Source organism: Martes martes (assembly GCF_963455335.1).
Source record: "Martes martes genome assembly, chromosome: 1".
Lineage (NCBI taxonomy): Eukaryota > Metazoa > Chordata > Mammalia > Carnivora > Mustelidae > Martes > Martes martes.
Window position 1 is genome coordinate 192,215,795 of NC_137888.1, and position 18,607 is coordinate 192,234,401.

At 36.7% G+C, this 18,607-nt stretch overlaps 1 protein-coding gene across 2 annotated transcripts in view; it reads right to left on the bottom strand.

Annotated features, from left to right (window-relative positions):
- CCDC66 (coiled-coil domain containing 66) overlaps positions 1-18,110 on the bottom strand; it is a 70,551-nt gene extending 52,441 nt beyond the window's left edge. The window contains exons 1-8 of one of the 2 annotated variants that reach the window (XM_080819356.1): positions 18,037-18,110; positions 16,345-16,409; positions 15,686-15,711; positions 7,038-7,482; positions 4,759-4,924; positions 4,474-4,577; positions 2,356-2,477; positions 1,807-1,908 (exon numbers count right to left, since the gene is read on the bottom strand). In XM_080819356.1, coding sequence (XP_080675482.1) covers positions 1,807-1,908; positions 2,356-2,477; positions 4,474-4,577; positions 4,759-4,924; positions 7,038-7,482; positions 15,686-15,711; positions 16,345-16,409; positions 18,037-18,047 — 1,041 coding nt within the window. In that variant the 5' untranslated portion in view covers positions 18,048-18,110. Of the gene's footprint in view, positions 1-1,806; positions 1,909-2,355; positions 2,478-4,473; positions 4,578-4,758; positions 4,925-7,037; positions 7,483-15,474; positions 15,621-15,685; positions 15,712-16,344; positions 16,410-18,036 lie in introns of those variants that run through there. The other variant, XM_080819357.1, reaches the window with a different exon arrangement.
- Positions 18,111-18,607: the final 497 nt, after the last annotated feature.

The following is an 18,607-nucleotide window of genomic DNA, read 5'->3' on the forward strand; positions in this document are numbered from 1 at the left end:
CTGTGGAATGGTGGTAGCAATAAGAAACTTAAACACAGAATAGTTCAAAATTACGCAGTATAAAAGAATGTTTGGGCTGAACAATATAGGGATGATAATACAGGGCCATTCCACTGGGGAAGGACGTGTAAGACTGAGAATCAAGAAAAGAAAAGAAGGAAAGCTGTTGAGATGACAGACCCGTAACAGTCTCAAGCCCCAAATTGATCTGCTTTGTTAAGTTATAAACAGAGTAAACCTTCATCAAGCACTTGCTATTTGTCAGTCACTGTTTTAAGCACTTTATATGCACTACCTTGTGTTTTAACAAAATTGGCCTTGGTGATTCTGCCTGAAACCAAATTTCTGCTCCTCTTGATTACATGAAAAGTTTAACTTCATATTCAAATAATATAAATATTATTTATAATTATTTATAAATTATTTATTTATTATTATTTATAAGCTATGGCTTGGATTTCTGAAACCAACTGTTTTCAGACATTTACGAAGGGGGGTTTTTTAGTTACACAGTTAAATTCACTTCCCCTCAATAGCATTTCTCCAATATCTTACCACATGCATATAAAAATGCATAAAAACTGTATTTAAATACTATGAGGATGAGTAGGTAATCACGTTCTTTAACCACAGGTTGTCCAGCCTTATATTTAGTGTGTATTTTTACTTTCTAGTCTTTCTCCCATCCCCAACTCCCATCTCTACTGCAAAATATAAATAATTTTATTGGTTTTTTGGATTATAAAAAAAGATGCATGCTAGCATTTAAAAATATATACAAAATGTAAAAACACCTAAAAATAGCCTCAAATGGCTATTTATTTGTATTAGCAATCATACTATGAATTATTCACACATAATAACCTAAAAAAATAGTGCAAATTAAGCAATAAATAATATAATAACATTTCAACATAAACTTTTTTGCTAACTGAAAATACTTTAATATCTTTAGTATTAAAGATTCTTCAATCTTAATGTTGAAATGTAAATAAACAACTGATTCCTACCAACTTCATGAATAGTTTTAGCTGTAGTTTTTAGTAGTATTTGCATGCATTAATTTTTAAACTTTACACTTAAAATTATCATCCAGGGGTGCCTGAATGGCTCATTCAGTTAAGTATCCGACTCTTGATTTTGGCTTGGGTCATGATCTCAGAGTGATGAGAGTGAAGCTTGCTGAAGATACTCTCTCCCTCTACCTCTGATGCGCCCCCACTTTAAAAAAACTTATCATCCAAAGGGGGAAAAAAAAAAAATAAAAGAACTATCATCCAGAACTATATATTTTTGCAAAATGTCTTCTATCAAGGCTAATTTATTGCCTTTCAATAGTCAAAGTGCTTTGGGGAACGTGGAAAAATATAATTCAGATTTCATTCCTTCGTTAATGTAAAATTATCAACAACTATAAAACTCTATGATATAGGCAGTCAGCTCTATATAGAGCAGAACAAACAGCCATGAAAGCCATGCAAACAATCTAACTTGGAGGGATTCTATAAGAAATCTACCAGTGCTGAAAATGCCTCCTGTCAGAATCATCCCCTTTAGGTTACTATACTATTTTCAGAATACATTTGTTAAAGCAAGTGTTCCCTAGGAAGGAACAATTACTATATGCATATAAAAGAAACAGTTCATAACTTTTTTAAATTTAAGGAGCATAGTGCATTCAGTAAAAATTAACCAATAATTTCAAAAATAAGAGTATTAAGGTCCACTCTTTCAAGGAAAATAGGTAATATAAAGATCAAGTATTAAAGGGCTTATATATTCAAAGTAGTGACACCTATGACTTACCTCTAAAATCTGACTAGCTCTAGGTAGTGGGTGCCCATCAGCCTGGACCACTGTTATCTGACTGGGAGACTGTGACAGAATGCTGGAAGAGCTAGCACAAGTCTAAAAACAAAGAGAAAACACGGGTACTTTTTCTCTGTATAATAGTAAGCACAGACAAAACTTAAAGGTCACTAAAACACTACCTAAGGGACACCTGGTGTCTACTTGTGCTTGATAAGCAATCACTTATGTCTGATATAACCTTGTGGCAGATACCACATGGTCAGTGGTAAGAGTTTCATGGTCATCTAAAAATTTGCAGAGCTCTTTTACAAGAGCCTAAACAAAGTGCCTCAGGCCTCTATACTTACCTACATAGTAAGACAATTTACAGAACACAAACAGTTACTAGATGAGGTCATAATTAAATTCAAAATAACATTGTTTTACAGTAACATAGGAAAGATAATTTTTAAAAAGCTTTATGATATAAATATGGCTTAGCATTTTAAAAAGTAAAATTAAGATGTCTTATATTCCATAAATGCTTCATTTTGATACTCGTACCTTAGGCTGGTCAAGAATTTGAAATTTTTCCCATACTATTTTATCACTTCCAAATTTTTTCCAAGGATTGTTCCATTTTTCAGAAGCTTCTTTTTCTTTCTTCTTTAAAGCAACCTGTTCATCTGTAAATAATGTCCTTTTTTAAAAAATGTAAAAAAACTGTAAAAAAAAAATCATGTAAACAAATCATGACCTTCTTAAAGAGCAGAGATTCCAATACAGATCTAATCAAAATTGTTTTTTAAGGAGATTAACTCACAAGACAGAGAAGAATTTTAAGAGATATGGAAAAAAACATTTAACCAGAACCAAACTTAAGTATAACACAATGGATATAAAATGTTTATTATAATTAGCAATAAAAATCAAGGATCCTAGAATCAAATCCAAGTTCAACCACTTCCTAGCTATGCAACTGTGGGCCAATTGCTATTAGCGTTCTTAAAACTCAGTTTCTTCTGTAAAATGAGAAGTATCTCTTCCAGTACAGGGTCTAGCTCAAAGTAATATGTAATAAGTATTAGCCTCTGTTATTCATAACTGCTAAAGAGTAAAAAACCAAAATCTTGTGTCTAACAAACTGATATAAAAACTAGGCCTGAAATCATCAGTAGTTCTTAAAAATTCGGAGATATAAGCATGACTTCAACAAAGAGAGATCAGTTTTTTAAACAGGATCAAATATAAAAAAGTAAACTTTTTACATGATAAAGCATAAAACATTTCAGTCATTTCCAAGTAGTTCCATCCAACTTCAGAAGTTTGGTATTACAGTTTGATAAACAAAATTTGTACTGAAAGAAAATATTTAAAACTGAAAGTATGACATACACACATCAAATCTCCAAACCTTCAGATACTGCTACTATACATTTAATTTCTTCAAACTTCTCTGTTACCTTGACTTCCAACACCAATTCTTGCCCGTTTTCTTCTGCTTATCTCTTTTTCTCTATCACCTGTCTCCACAGTGTTATGACTGCCTCATAGGATTTCCTACTTCAATGGAGGGTAAAGCCCATCTTTATGCTTTTAGTATAGTTATTCTTTTTTTTTTTTTTTTTTTTAAATCAGTAGTTGTCCCGCTTTTTTTTTTTTTTTTTTATTTGACAGACAGAGATCGCAAGTAGGCAGAGAGGCAGGCAGAGAGAGAGGAGGAAGCAGGCTCCCTGCTGAGCAGGGAGCCCGACGTGGGGCTCGATCCCAGGACCCTGGGATCATGACCTGAGCTGAAGGCAGAGGCTTTAACCCACTGAGCCACCCAGGTGCCCCTAGTATAGTTATTCTTAAGAAGTACAACTGTTGGGGCGCCTGGGTGGCTCAGTTGGTTGAGCAACTGCCTTCGGCTCAGGTCATGATCCCGGACTTCCAGGATCGAGTCCCGCATGGGGCTCCCAGCTCCTCAGGGAGTCTACTTCTCCCTCTGACCTTCTCCTCTCTCATGCTCTCTCTCACTCATTCTCTCTCAAATAAATAAATAAAATCCTTAAAAAAAAAAAAAAAAAAAAAAGGAAGTACAACGGTTACTTCCCATATTTCCCAAATTCTGACACATAGACCATAAGTCTAGTCCAAGAAGAAGCAAGAGTTTCTTAGTTACTATCAATATTTTAAGACTCTAATAGAAAAGATAAATTTTTCTGTTACAAGGTCTTTGGTTGAAAAAAAGCAATGAACTTATTTTTGTATGGAATATACTTACTGATACCATATTAATGATTCTTGGTCAGAATGTTTTATTTTAAAGAATGAACTCTATTTTTAAATCAAACCATCTTTAAATCCATAGGATTTCTACAATGGAGAAATATGAAAATGGATTCTCAGGAAATGAGAAAAGTTTAGGAATCTTTGAGCTCCAGAATGATACTGATAACATTAAGGCTTATTGCTCACCTCTGGTCTTCTAGTACACACCAAGAGACTACCAGACAAAAAGTCACAACCTAAAGGAATATAAAACCACAACGCTTTCTACATATTGCAACAAATTAGTCTAGATGGTAAATGTTATAAAACAAAATTTTTTTATAAAATCATACTGAAAGATCTATTTCAACCTTAATATATACTCCTTAAGGCAACAAAACTATAATAAAAGGTATAATAATTATCTACCAAGCTCTTTTCTCCACTGAGCTTTTTTTGCTTCCAACAAGCTTCTGTCACGTTCTCTTTCCCCCAGAGTACTGAATATGTCAGCTGGTTTCCACACATTCTCTCTAAAACAACACAAAAAAATAACAGAAATCTTGTATGTTTCTATACAAGCTACTCCATAAATATTAAGTAATAAACTTAAATAGCTTTCAGTCTTCAGACTGAAAATTTCACATGAAATTCAAAGAAAAGCAAAACCATTTTCACAAGATGACTCCACAATAACAGACATGAGTTACATACATGGCAATTTTCTGCTCATACTGCTTAGATGCCTCTTGATTTGTACTTAAAACAGATTTATTTTCATCTAGGAGAGATGAAAGCGTCTCAGTCTTCTGGAATACTCCCATAATGTTCTCATCCTCTGGCTGATTGGAAATATTGTTTAAATGTAGATTGCCCTGACCTAGGGGGTAAAAATGCATGTTTTAAAATGAACACTAAAATCGCATGTATTATAATACCTTATTTTGGCATACTGCTACACACTTTAGAAACACTGCCTTACACATTAACAAAGTAATCACCTCTCACAGCAGTCCTTTAGTGGGTATTATGATTCCCTTTTGCAAAAAAGGAAACTGAGCCCAGAGGTTAAATGGTCCAGTGATATGGCCATTGCTATATAACCTCATGTGTCCAGTATGAAAACAAACAACAAAAATCTTCTATTTACTCTTGCTAACAGTATTTTTACCAATAATAAAAACACAAATCAGAACTTAAAGAATAATATAAAACACAAATCAGAACTTAAAGAATAAATGCAAATAGGTTTATGAAAAACTCATCACCTTGTCCTTATTTTTCCCATTTAGCTGGAAAATCCATGAAAAACCATCTCTACACCTCCATTATGTCTATTCCAAATATTTCATATAGGCTCCTACGCTTGGCTCAGAAATTGTTCTATTTCTTCTTAATGTGCTAGTTTTCCCAATGAGGAGAAAGTATATATATATATACACACATATATATATTTTGAAGATTTTATTTATTTATTTAACAGAGAGATCACAAGCAGGCAGAAAGGCAGGCAGAGAGAGAGAGGGGGAAGCAAGCTCCTCGCTGAGCAGAGAGCCCAATGTGGGACTCGATCCCAGGACCCTGAGATCATGACCTGAGCCGAAGGCAGAGGCTTAATCCACTGAGCCACCCAGGCGCCCCGAGGAGAAAGTATATTTAATATGCAGGTCACTGTATGATTAGACGAATTCTACCTTCAATTTTGTTGACATTCTCTCTCATTACAAGCTTTAAGTTTTTATCTTTTGTTCTCTAGGCTACAATTCTAGCTTTAAAGACCCAGCTCCCTCATTTTACAAAGAATAATCTAAACCAAGACAAATTATTTCAACTTGAACACCTTGGGAATGTACAGAAGCTACCTAGTCCCCAGATCATTGTGGGACCTCCTCCTGGTGACTGTTAATGTTATTTTTATTTCATTATTGCCTAACAAAATATTAATGACGTTTCTATTCATATTAATTCCTTAGCTCAACACTAAAGAAATCAGAAGGCTTTTAAAAACATAATACAATGCTCTGGCTAACGAAACAGAAGACACGTAACATTCTTCTATTCCTTCCAAGTCTGTATTTTCTTTTTAAGATTTTATTTATTTATTTGACAGACAGAGATCACAAGTAGGCAGAGAGGCAGGCGGGGGGTGGGGGAGGGAGCAGGTTCCCCGTTGAGCAGAGAGCCTGATGGGGGCTCAATCCCAGGACCCTGAGATCATGACCTGAGCGGAAAGCAGAGGCTTAACCCACTGAGCCACCCAGGCGGCCCCCAAGTCTGTATTTTATATTGGTTAAAAAGACAGTGCTGCCAATCCTTAGCATGGATTAAGGGTCAGGAAAAGTACAACGCAGGGGCCAGGAAAATAATCCTTTTCAGCAATTCAAGTCAAATATTCAAAATAAGGTTTCTCCCATTTTCACTAGAAATACTATATTAATTTTTTTAGAACATTTTATATTATTTTTTTAAAGATTTTATTATTTATTTGACAGAGAGAGAGAGATCACAAGTAGGCACAGCAGCAGGCAGAGAGAGAGGGGGGAAAGCAGACTCCCCGCTGAGCAGAGAGCCTGATGCAGGACTGGATTCAAGGACCCTGAGATCATGACTTGAGCGGAAAGCAGAGGCTTAACCCACTGAGCCACCCAGGTGCCCCTATATAATTATTTTTAATGTAAGTAAAGCTTTCTACATTTTGGAATAAGTACAACATCTTTTTGTACTAAGATCTTTACTCTAGAATCCATAGAACTGGGTTTCTTAAGGCTATTGTAACATGATTGTAATATTCTGAGCTTTAACCTTAAAATATGGCATATTACAGCTACAAAAGTAATTTTGCATGAGAATATTCTCTAAAAGAATATTTTAAAAGACTGTTACATGGTAAGTTAGAATTTCAGAGGCACAGTTACGTAAAATCCAAAGAATGAGAAATTCTAAAACACATACTGGTAAAATTAATATTAATTAAAACTTCAGAAAAACCTTACTTTTTTCTTCCTTTCCACTTTCAATCAGGGAAACAGATTTATTTCCTTGGTTCACAGTCATCAAAATCTGTTGTAGTTGGTCTTGTGTTAGACACACCAAACTGCTCTTCATATTTTCAGCTGTGATGTGTTTTTTGCAAAGCTTCTGTTTAGCTACTACAGATGTATTTATGGTGTTTCTAGTCTTCTGTATATTGGGGGTTGCAGATGAAATCTCTTTCTGGACATAAAGACAGTCTTTATCTATACACTGCTCGCATAAATCCTTAGTGGGTGAAAAAGTCATACTATTTTTTTCACCTTTTGCCAGTGAAGTTTCTGAACCCATTCTCTTCTTTTGCAAAAGTTTTCCACTCCTGATACAAGTATTTTGTGTTGATTTGAGAATGTATCCAGTTTGTTTTGTTCTTAAAGGACATTTTGCAAGCTTGGTCTTATTTCCCATCTGTTAAAACACCAAAAATTTATTCTTTGTAACAGTCCATGAAAAATCAACAATTATCTTTATATAATCTGTGACGTCAGGCCTCTAAACTTTCTTCCATTTTGCTGTTAAGACACTATCTCCATGAGACACTAACATTTAACCTTTTCAAATCTTCACTTGAAAGCTTCATCAACAACTGGAAATTACAATTTTATTTCAACATAATGAATACAGAAGCTTTATTCTAGTTGTTACAGGACATCTCCATTCTACTTCGACTTTGAATCTCATGTCATGATTATGTCACTCAGACCACCTCTTTTCTTTATAGGTATCTATAGACCTGTGAGTTAGCAACATAGGTTAGTTATTTCTTGAATAACTTAACTTGTGGGTCAACGTCCCTCTTACATAACTCCTAGCTTAATTATAAGTGCTTTCATATCTACATAGATCATTCTTTCAATTTCCTGGCTTCTCATTTCCTTGAACTCTGCTCCTATATTCTTGTCCTCCATGCTACCTCAGCTACTCATTCTCATAGTGATAGCTTACACTAACCTTGTAACTACTCCTAACTACAATCCCTCCATAATGTTTCAAGTATAGCACAATGACCAACACCCAATGTTTCCCAGCTCACTTTTCTTGTATATCCCAATTCTGATAATTCTTTAACTCAGCTGGGATCTATGATCTATTTATCCTACCACCTTCCTCTTGTCCTCCCTTACCAATCTTAAATTCCACGATTAACCAAAACCACCACCACCCTGTATTCTCAACACCTCTGCTCTAACATATATGCTTTGCAAATCCCCAGACTGGTAAAATCTAACTTTTCACCTACTCTGTGCCTGCACTCAGGAAGAAAAACACAAAGCCACAATATCTAGTTTCACCTTAAATACATAACCCAAAACAATAATTGTGCCCTTCATGCTACTTGGCAGTTACACATTTCACAAATTCATTAACTCTCTCACTCAAAATTTTAACAATTTCAACTTTCTCCTCTTTCCCAAAACTAACACTTTCCCTTTCATACTTATTCTCAGCTGAAGATCTTGATCACTACTGCACTGAAAATCTTAACAGAGAAGCATTCAGAAAAAATTTCCAAGTTTCTACCACTAAATCTGTACCAGGATCAGTACTCATACAAACTGCTTATACTCCTATTATTTGTAGATACTCCTGTAACTCCTTCTTTCTCAGCGATCTTTCTCTAGCAATCCTTTGCTTTCTCCTGAACCAACTGTTTCCTTCCTGCTAGATCACATCTTTGTCATCTTTAGAAATACGATACTACTTTCTCATCTCCCACAACCCCATTCCAGCCTAGCTTTCAACCACACCATTCCACCAAAACTGCTCATCAAGGTCATTAATAACTTTACATTGCAAATTGTGACTGTTCCTCAGATCATCTTACCAGACTTACTAGCAGCTTGTGACACAGTTGATTATTCCTCCCATTTTGAATCACTTTCTCTACTTCATTTCCTGAGGACTCCACAATTCTGGTTCTTGCTGTTCCTTCTCAGTCTTCACTGGCTGGCTCCCTTTCCCCCAGACCTCTTAACAACTGCTTAGTCCCAGAATCTCTTAGCTCTCACTTACCTCATTCACTTGTTAATTTCATTGACCCTTGTGGTTCTAAGTATTATCCATATGCTGATGACTCCCAAATTTGTCTCCAGGATGGACCTCTCCCCTAACTTGAGGTTCCATCTCCCTATCCAAACACTTCCACTGAGTTATTAATAGCCATTTAAGACAGCATGCCTAAAACCAAACTTTTGATCTCCCACATGCCCCTAAATAACTTCCTTCCTTCATTTTTCCCACCTCACCTACCCATGACAAAAATTTTGGAATTATCACCTATTCTCTCATATGCCACACTTTCATCAGACTTTGTTTTGCTCCATCTTCAAAATATATCCTAAATCTGACCACTCCTGAAAAACTCTTACCATACCTCTACTCCAAGACATTAGCTCTTGCCTGAATTACTGAAAAGCCTTCAAATTTTCTTGCTTCTGCCCTTGCTCCCCAATCTGTTCTCAACACAGCGGCCACAGTGAGTACCTTAAAAGGTTAAGTCAGATCATGTCACTTTCTTCAAAACTTTCTAATGGTTTCCTATCTTACTTAGGAGGGAAAACTGAACTTCATACAATAACCAAAACAGACCTAATGATCTGTGCATTCTTCACACTTTATCCCCTTATCTGATCTCTCTGATCTCATCTTCTATCTTAGCCTCCAGTCATATGGGCTTCTTGGCTATTCCTTGTATTCATAAGAGACTCCAGTTTTAGGCCTTAGCACTAATCAATCCCTCTAACTGGGACACCCTTCCTTCAGATTCTACATGGTTCATGCACTCAACCAACATCACTAACTCAGTAAGGTCTTCTCTGACCATCCTATTTAAAATTGTAGATTTCCTGTTTGTTTGTTTTTTTTGGGGGGGGGGGTAGTTGCAGGTTTCTCACACTCTCTCACACTCTCACCTACCTAGCATACCCTTTTCCAAAGACTGCTGTGCCTCTGTAGTGTGCCTCTCCCCCTTTCTCTCCTTTATTTTTCTCTATAGTTTTCATCTTGTAACATTCTACATTTATTTTGCTAAATGTATGTCCATTTAACTCCTTTTCCAATGCAAACTCCCTAGGGCAGAAATTTTTGTATACTTTGTCCGCTGCTATCTATAACCCCAGTACAGAACACTGAGTGGAACAGAGTAGGTGTTCAGTATATTTTTTATTATCCTCAACTATACCATTTAAAAACTGAATTATCTTTCTCTCCCATACTTGTTTCCTCTTTCAAAATATCCCATTTCTGTGGCACTGTTTTCTAATCTTTCAGACCAGTAAGCATGGAGTCGTCCTTAACTTTATCCTCCTTCATGGTCTTCTTTAGCTTATGCACAAGTATTGGTCATTTCTTCTTTCCAAATATCTTCTCACCATTTACATCATTATAAGCCTAAATTCAGGATTTCATTACAACATTACTAGATTACAGCCTGCCTATCTCATATCTTTCCTCTACTTAATCCACTGTACATTTTGGCAAACCCAATTAAACTAAAATAATTCAACGATCATTCAATCAAAATTAACTGTTGCTTTTTATGTGCTCACCAATATGGAAAAGTGCTAGATAAAGATTAGTAACATACTTGCTGTCAAAGACTGAGGCAGATGCCACATGACTTTCACCCAGCTTACATCCCAAATCTCCTTGTCCTTCGTAACTTACAAAATATATAACCATACTTAGACCAATAGCCAATCCCATTTCACCCTACTATTCAAAATGTACCTGTACTATCAGCCACAAGATCTGCTTGTTTTCCTCTTCATCTCATCTACATCCTATTTGTTCCTGGCCTTAGGCTTTTAATAACACCAGTACCACAATGGAAAATGCCTTTTTACCCTCGCAACTTATAGCTTTTTTAAAGATTTACTTATTTATTTTAGAGTAGAGAAGGGATGGATCGAGGGGGAGGGAGAGAGGGAGTCTCAAGCACACTCCTCAATGAACACAGAGCCCAGTGTAGGGCTTGACCTCACAGCTCTGAGGTCATGACCAAGCCAAAACCAAGAGTGGGGAGCTAAACTGGCTGTGCCAACCAGGTGCCACTGAGGCTATTTTAATACAACTAATTCTCTAAGAGAGATGGCAACCTCAAATACCTACTGTAAATTAGGCTTGGCAGGAACTGGGATGAGCTGAAAATCATTTTTCCATCTAAAGGAGGCAGCCACAACTCAGAACCAGCCCACACCTCCAAAGAGGAATTTTAGTCTACTTGCTAGATTACCCAATATTTCAAGAGAACCAAAAAAGCCAGATTTACATTAAATTTTCCAATTTTTAGATAGTTCACTCTAGTTTTTGGAAAGCACTATGCGGATTAAGCAAATTATCAGCAGATTGCATATAGCTTACACAGCTGAGCCCTACCTCCTCAGTCTCTAACTACAGCTACTGTGATGTCACCTTTCTCTGATTCACACTGGCCTTTTTTGGATCACTGATAGTTGAACATTTCATATCTCTAATCAGTTGCTCATTCAAACTACTAATAAGTACAGTGCATACCATTAACATGTCCTGAAAGTCTCTCATTTCTGTCCCCTTTTTCCCATTTCACTAACCACTACACATATTCAGGAACACCTAAGACTCTCTCTGAACTGTAACTGGTCCATGACTGGTCTCCCCATTATAATCTGTCCTTCACCACGCTGTCTGAAGCCCTTTCCTACAACACAAATTATACTGTATGGACTTCTCTTTTCAAAAATTCTTTAATGCTCCTATACATAAATAAAGGAAGTTCAAACTGTCTGAGTATACATTTAAACTCTGTAAGACTCCCTTCCCTCCAAGCTACCTCCTTCTACACTTCCCCAAGATGCCCACTATTCCCCAAATGCAAATTATGCTATCTTGGTGTTTTGCTATTTTCTAAGGTTAGAATATACTCCCATACCTACTTATCTATAAATATCTGCCTCATCTTTTATTTTTTTATTTTTTTTAAGATTTTATTTATTTATTTGACAGGCAGAGATCACAAGTAGGCAGAGAGGCAGGCGGAGAGAGAGGAAGGGAAGCGGGCTCCCCGCTGAGCAGAGAGCCCGATGCGGGGCTCCATCCCAGGAACCCGGGATCATGACCTGAGCTGAAAGCAGAGGCTTTAACCCACTGAGCCACCCAGGCGCCCCTGCCTCATCTTTTAAGTTCTAATTAAAGTCACCTCCTTTTACGAAGCTTTCCCTGGTCTCCGCAAACCACAGAGATGCTCTTTGCAGTGTTCTCTGCCTTTTATAGCCCTACCATGGCATACATTATATTCTACTTTATTGTATAGTTATTTACCTGATAACCCCACATTCAGAAAATAAGGCCTAGGCTTTACTCATTTTTCTCTCTCAGTCACAGAAGAAAAACAGCCAAGAACAGCACTCCACTAAAATTTTACAGTTTTAATATATCCTTGTTAAATAGAAACCTACTAACTGGAGTTCTAATTTAAGTAGAATTATTCCACCACATTCCACTTACAAAAGAAAAAAATATACCAAAAAAAAAAAATCTTCTAAAAATATTTAATAAGGGGGAAAAGGGCATGATCTGGCATGAGGTCTGTATATATTCAGCTCAAGTCCGATTACTTGGGGGGGGGGGGGCAGGGCCCGGGAAAGGGAGAGGGAGAATCACAAGCAGGGTCCACACCTAGCTCAGAGCAGGGCTTGATCTCACAACCCTGACATCACGACCTGAGCCAAAACCAAGAGTGGGATGCTTCAATGATTGAGCCACCCAGGCAGCCCCTGATTATTTTTGGTAGCTAAACAGCAGGAAAAAAAAAAAAAATGAATGGAGCCAGCAAAAAATCATGAACTACCAAATAAATATTCAATCATATTCAGGTTACTTCATAAGACAAAGCAATCTAGCCCAAATAATTCCCCAAGTGTTTAATGGATCAGATAAATTTTCATAGATTGAAGAACAGTCTTCATGTCTTAAACATTTTTATGTAGCAAGTTGGCTCTTTTAACTAGTTTTAATTCTACCAATATTTTTCATAATATAAACAAAGTCCAAAGCATTTGTTTAATATTGGCTGAGTTTACCATTTATATGGGGCCAGGATCCAAGGCCAGAAAGAACCAGAGAAAAGTAACATTTTAAATTATAAAATATGCTACCTAACACTAACATTCTATACACCCTTTAGTGTGTCACTACTCTGGTTCTCACATGTAGAAATATCTGTGAAAAAAATTTTTAAATGTTTTATATTTCAACTAATTTGTGAGACAAATGCATAAGCGTTTGAAATTTGTAAATTACTCATGACACTGAATCATTAATATTTCTTTCATTTCTCCTCCTATAAGCTTAAGAAATTGAGCTGGTAACCATTTTTACTTTATATTCCTTACACAGATTCAAAAAAATGCAGAAGGGATTTTGAAAAAATTAAGAAAGTACTCTGACCACACGTGTTTAACTTGATGATGCGAGTTCAGTTGTGTTTAAAGAAGACACTATGACGATGACAGTAATTCAATCTGTGAGGTAGGGGAAAGCCAGAACTGCAGATAGGTGTTGTAGTCTCTCAGGAACTTCTCCCAGCAGAAAAAGAAAACACTATGAAAAGAGAATTCACCAGTAACTTATGGAAAAGAGAATCCAACATATAGCTGCATTACTGAGATCTGGGAGACTGAAAAACAGATTTAAGCAAAAAAAGATAAGCACTACTCTTCTTGGGTTTTTTTTGTCTTCTGTAAAGAGCGAAGAAAAAAATGAGGAGGATCTTAGCAACCCCTATAAATATGGGAAGAGAAGCTACTTAAAATAAAATCAATATAGAAGGGAGACTTAGGTTGCATCAGTATTTTTTTCCAGCTTTATTAAGGTATAATTGACAATTAAAATTTGTATATATTTAAAGTGTACAACTTGATTTGATATATGCATACACTGTGAAATAGTCACAATCAAGTGAATTAACATATCCATTACCTCACATAGTTACCATCATCAGTATTCTGAAGTCCCCAAAGCAAGAGGAATAAAACCAAATAATTTGCTCTAAGAGAGTAAGTAATTTAAGATAACATCAGCTGAGACACATTATTCTGGAAAGAAGAATCCTAGAAAAAAATATTTCTAGACTACTAGCAAAATCTTGTAATGATTTTATCAGAAACCATCATATGTTCTAAGTTGGTTAAAAAGACTGAAATGTCTTCACAAATGTGGTGACTACAGCAAATCCGTTAAAGACATCAATGGAAGGAGGGGAAAAGTGAAAGAGAAGAGACCAGGGGAAGATGGAAATCAACTATGACAAGCAGCTTTTTATCTAACATCTCAAAAAGGGGTGCAGTATTTGCTAATGTGACTCAAATAAAATAATTAGTTGCAGTATTTTAACAGAGCAGGACCTGTGGTGCCTGGGTGGCACAGTCAGTTAAGCATACAACTCTTGGTTTCAGATAAGGTCATGATCTTAGGGTCCGGAGATGGAGCCTAGAGCTTCATGTGGTGCTCCGTCCTCACTGTGGAGACGGCTAAGTCTCCTCTCCCTCTGCACCCCTGACTAAAATAAATTTTAAAATCTTAAAAAATTAAAAAAAAAATAGTGCAGGATCAGGAAAAATTACACAATTTGTATTGTGACTAAAAAAAAGCACACATGGTATATAGCTATATATCATATTTAGAAAGAAGTAACTTTTACAGGTAGCATGTGGAATTACTCTGATTATCATCACCCACTTATGCTGGATACTCAAGCAACTTCACCTTGATTAAACCTGGAAAAAACAGCAAAGCCATCAAGAGCTTAGAGGTGAAAAGTACATCATCCAAACTGAGCCCTATTCAAGAAACGCAAAGTAAGACTTTAAGATGCTACAAAGATAAAAGAAAAAAGAGGACTATAGTGAATTTTGGGGGAGTTGAAATTTCTGGTGATACTAATCTAAAAATGGAAAAAGAAATAGGGAATAAGAAAAGTAGGATATCAAAAAGTTGTTAAAGTGGTAAAGGCATTTTGGGTTGCTGATAAAAATAATTTAAAAGGAAAATTATCATTAAGTTCAAGTACGATCTCTTAAAGAAGAAAGCAAAATGCATGTATGAATTTGTGAATCAAATACACCATTCTGGTGTGGGAAAATGGAATTTGAGTATGAAAAGAAAAATGTTTTCATTTTAAAGTGTGAATATATATTTTTAAAGATCTCAGGAACTGCACTGAGTTATGTTATATGCACTGCATAATAACTACTAAATCTACATTAAAAATTAAACAAAATTAAAAATTCACTTCCTTAGTTACACTAGCCACATTTTAAGTGTTCAGTAACTACACATGACTAGTGACTGGTTACCATCTTGGAAAACACTAATCTTAGAACATTTCCATCATCACAAAAAGATTTATTAGACAGCACTGACCTAGAGAAAGAGGTTCTGTATGACTTTTTAAACTGAAAAATTATGATCCCATTTCTGTGAAAGGACCAGCCTGAAAGCAAGAGAACAATAACTTCTCATCATTATCTCATATCCCTTATAATATATTGACAGGAATTATTTTCAAACCACTGTAAAAAAAAAAAAAATACCACATTTTACATTCAAGAACGTGTCAATTCATTTGGCTTACCTTCACAGAATTTTTTGATTTACATTCTACAAAAGAAAACAATAATTACTGAACTATCAAACAAAAACATACTAAGGCAGTCATAAAAGAAAATTTTGATTAGCATTGTTTTAAGATATTTAGTAGAAATATTAACCCCCAAGCATTAACTTTAGGTCCTGTTTGAGTGTTCTAACTTTTAGAGTGTAGTGCAAGTACTTCTATTTCATTTCTGTTTATTTTCCAAGGTAGAACTATAAACAGATCAGAGAAAAAGAAAATAATGTGAAAAAGAGGACTATCAAAGTATACGGAGTTTTAAAATTAAACTAAAAACTTTAGCAACTGTGGTCTTACTACAAATTTAATATTCTATAACAACACATTTTACATGTACAGAACATAATTACATGGATTTCATCTAAATTATTCACTAGGCAACATATTAAACATAAATATACTGAAGCATTAAGTTTTATGAATAAATACTGACAGTGGTAAGCAGTGATGTAATCTGACTTTACTTGGCTAAAAATAAATCTGAGAAAGTTAGCCAAACAGCTTTCTGCAAAGTACCATTTAAATATCAATCTATTATAAGGAAAAAGTATATTAAACTCATATAAATTTTATCTAGGAATTTAAAATTAACATTTTAGATTTCTAATAACACAGCATACCATATGGAGACAATATTAACTTGGTTTTTCCATCCAACAATTCAGTTTCAAGCTTTAAACCATCTCTGCAAAATAAAAGAAAGTTGTCATTTTTAAGAAGCAGCAACATTTTAAATAGAAATGAAATGCTCATTTGAATCTTGAAAGTAAATATGTTCTTTTGAATTTATACAGGAATCTTGTAAACAGTAAGCCATTCTTTTAATAAAAAACGTTTTCCAATCCAAGATAAAACTAAACACTAGAGGGAGAAATTCCTGAAACTTTCCAATAATGCAAAGCATTGATATCTTTAACATGAAACTTCATTTTCTTACTGGTAAGCAACAAATTCAATCATCAAAGCATTATTTAAATCTTACAACTCTAGACTAGGGGGAAAAAATGCTGTTAGCAAAACTCCCCACCTACCTTAAAGGAGGAAAATGTATCTGTTTACCAGTTTCATACTGATCTCATGACTAACACATTCTATGGCATGCTATTGCTTTCAAAGTGAACTATAACACTGCCACCAGGATTATTAACTTTTTTAGCATGGTGACAGTTTGTTACTATCACAACAATAAATCTGTAATAAACTTTGGCTGCTCTGATTTATTTGTGCATATTCAATGCAAAAGCACAAAGTAACAGCAGACACTGCCAAGGAAACTTCAACCTAAGATTCTAATAAAAAAACACTGAAAACAAAGATAGTCCACATTTAATTCACTGTTTCCTAAGGGGGGGGGGGTAAGGTGTGTGTCATTAACCATCAATTGGGACAAAAGTGCTGTCCAGGAGACAAAATTAAATCCAGCGGGCCAGACAAAGGAGAGAAAGGCTGGGAAAGGTCTGACTGTGAAGAACGAAATTTGCAGTGCTGCTCAGTAGAGGACATCAAAATAACCCAACTTAATTTGTCAAGATAAAATACTGGGGAAAAAATGGGTTTTAAAGGTTTCCCTGAGGCAGGGTTAGAACAGTTCATGTTTACGTCAGTGAAACTGAACAAACAAAAGAATGAACCCGAAAAGTATGTCTGTTCAGCATTACTGCACTGTAAACTCCTTCAGGGGCTGTCTTATCTTTCTCTCCCCACATTCTAGAACGCAAAATTCATTCATTTGCTAAATGACGTGCAACAGTCTGAATTTGGTGGCTTTTCATCTTCTTAAAATATTAAACTTCCCAGTGACGAAAACCCTGCAACAGTCCTTTTTACTCAACCACTACTTAACGAGGGTCTATCGGGGGCCAAGCACTGGCAGGGCATCGATCCCTTAAGACCCGGTTCCTAGCATTCCGGGGGTTAAACTCATCTTGGCGCTCTGACAGCCTGAAAAGCCGCCAAAGCCAGAGGCGCTAAGTACCGAGGGCCTGTGCCAGGATTTCTCCCAGGAAGCCGCTAAGCTTTATCTCTCCATCTGCCCTCCCCGCTTATCGTCTCTTCCCCGTCACCACCGCGAGGTCAGTGACAGGGCGGAAAGAGGTCCCGGGCAGATTTACTCCGAGTTATGATGTGGAAAAGCGACGGCGGTGGCAAAGGCCGTCCCGGGCCCCTAGCCCCTCGCCCCTCTCCGCCTCGGGAAGCCGGGCAAAGCCGCTGAATGCGGCGCAAACTGTGAAGGTGTTCCACGAGAGGCTCCAAGGTGCGACCCAGCTTTAATCCCATCTTCGCTAAAGACCACCCTTCTAGGCCCAGCTTACCCCAGGTTCATGGCCTGACCTCTCGCTCTCTCCACAGGACGCGCAAACTCTGTGTACGCTGGTTGCCGCTGCCGCTCAACAAGCGCTACTCCGATTGGACACAGTGATGCCGGCGAGCTGGAAGAACGGACCAATCAAAGTTGGGCGTGCTGGCGGGTGCGCTCAGAGGGGAGCGAGGCTACAGGGGCGACTGGTGGTGTCTGCCGGGCCTCAGGCTCTCTACCCTGCCCCTTGGGTGCTGAGGCTCTTGGTTTCTCTTGTAGCACCCCGAGTTCACTCGGAGCCCTCGGAGAAGTGCCTCAGCTCAAGTGTAGATGGCAAAAATGTGGAGAAACAAAAAGCATAACCTTTTTAGGAAATGAGCATTTTATATTTGCAGGAGAGGTTATTGGGGTATAAAATAAGGTGGAGGGCAGGCCGTTGGAAAGAGACTCCTAGGCTGGGTACAGGGTCTGTCTTGTTTCTCTTTACTCTTAGTAAATTGCAATAATTAGGGGCACCTGGGTTAAGCGTCTGCCTTCCGCTCGGGTCATGATGCCAGGGTCCTGGGAACCAGCCCTGCATGGGGCTC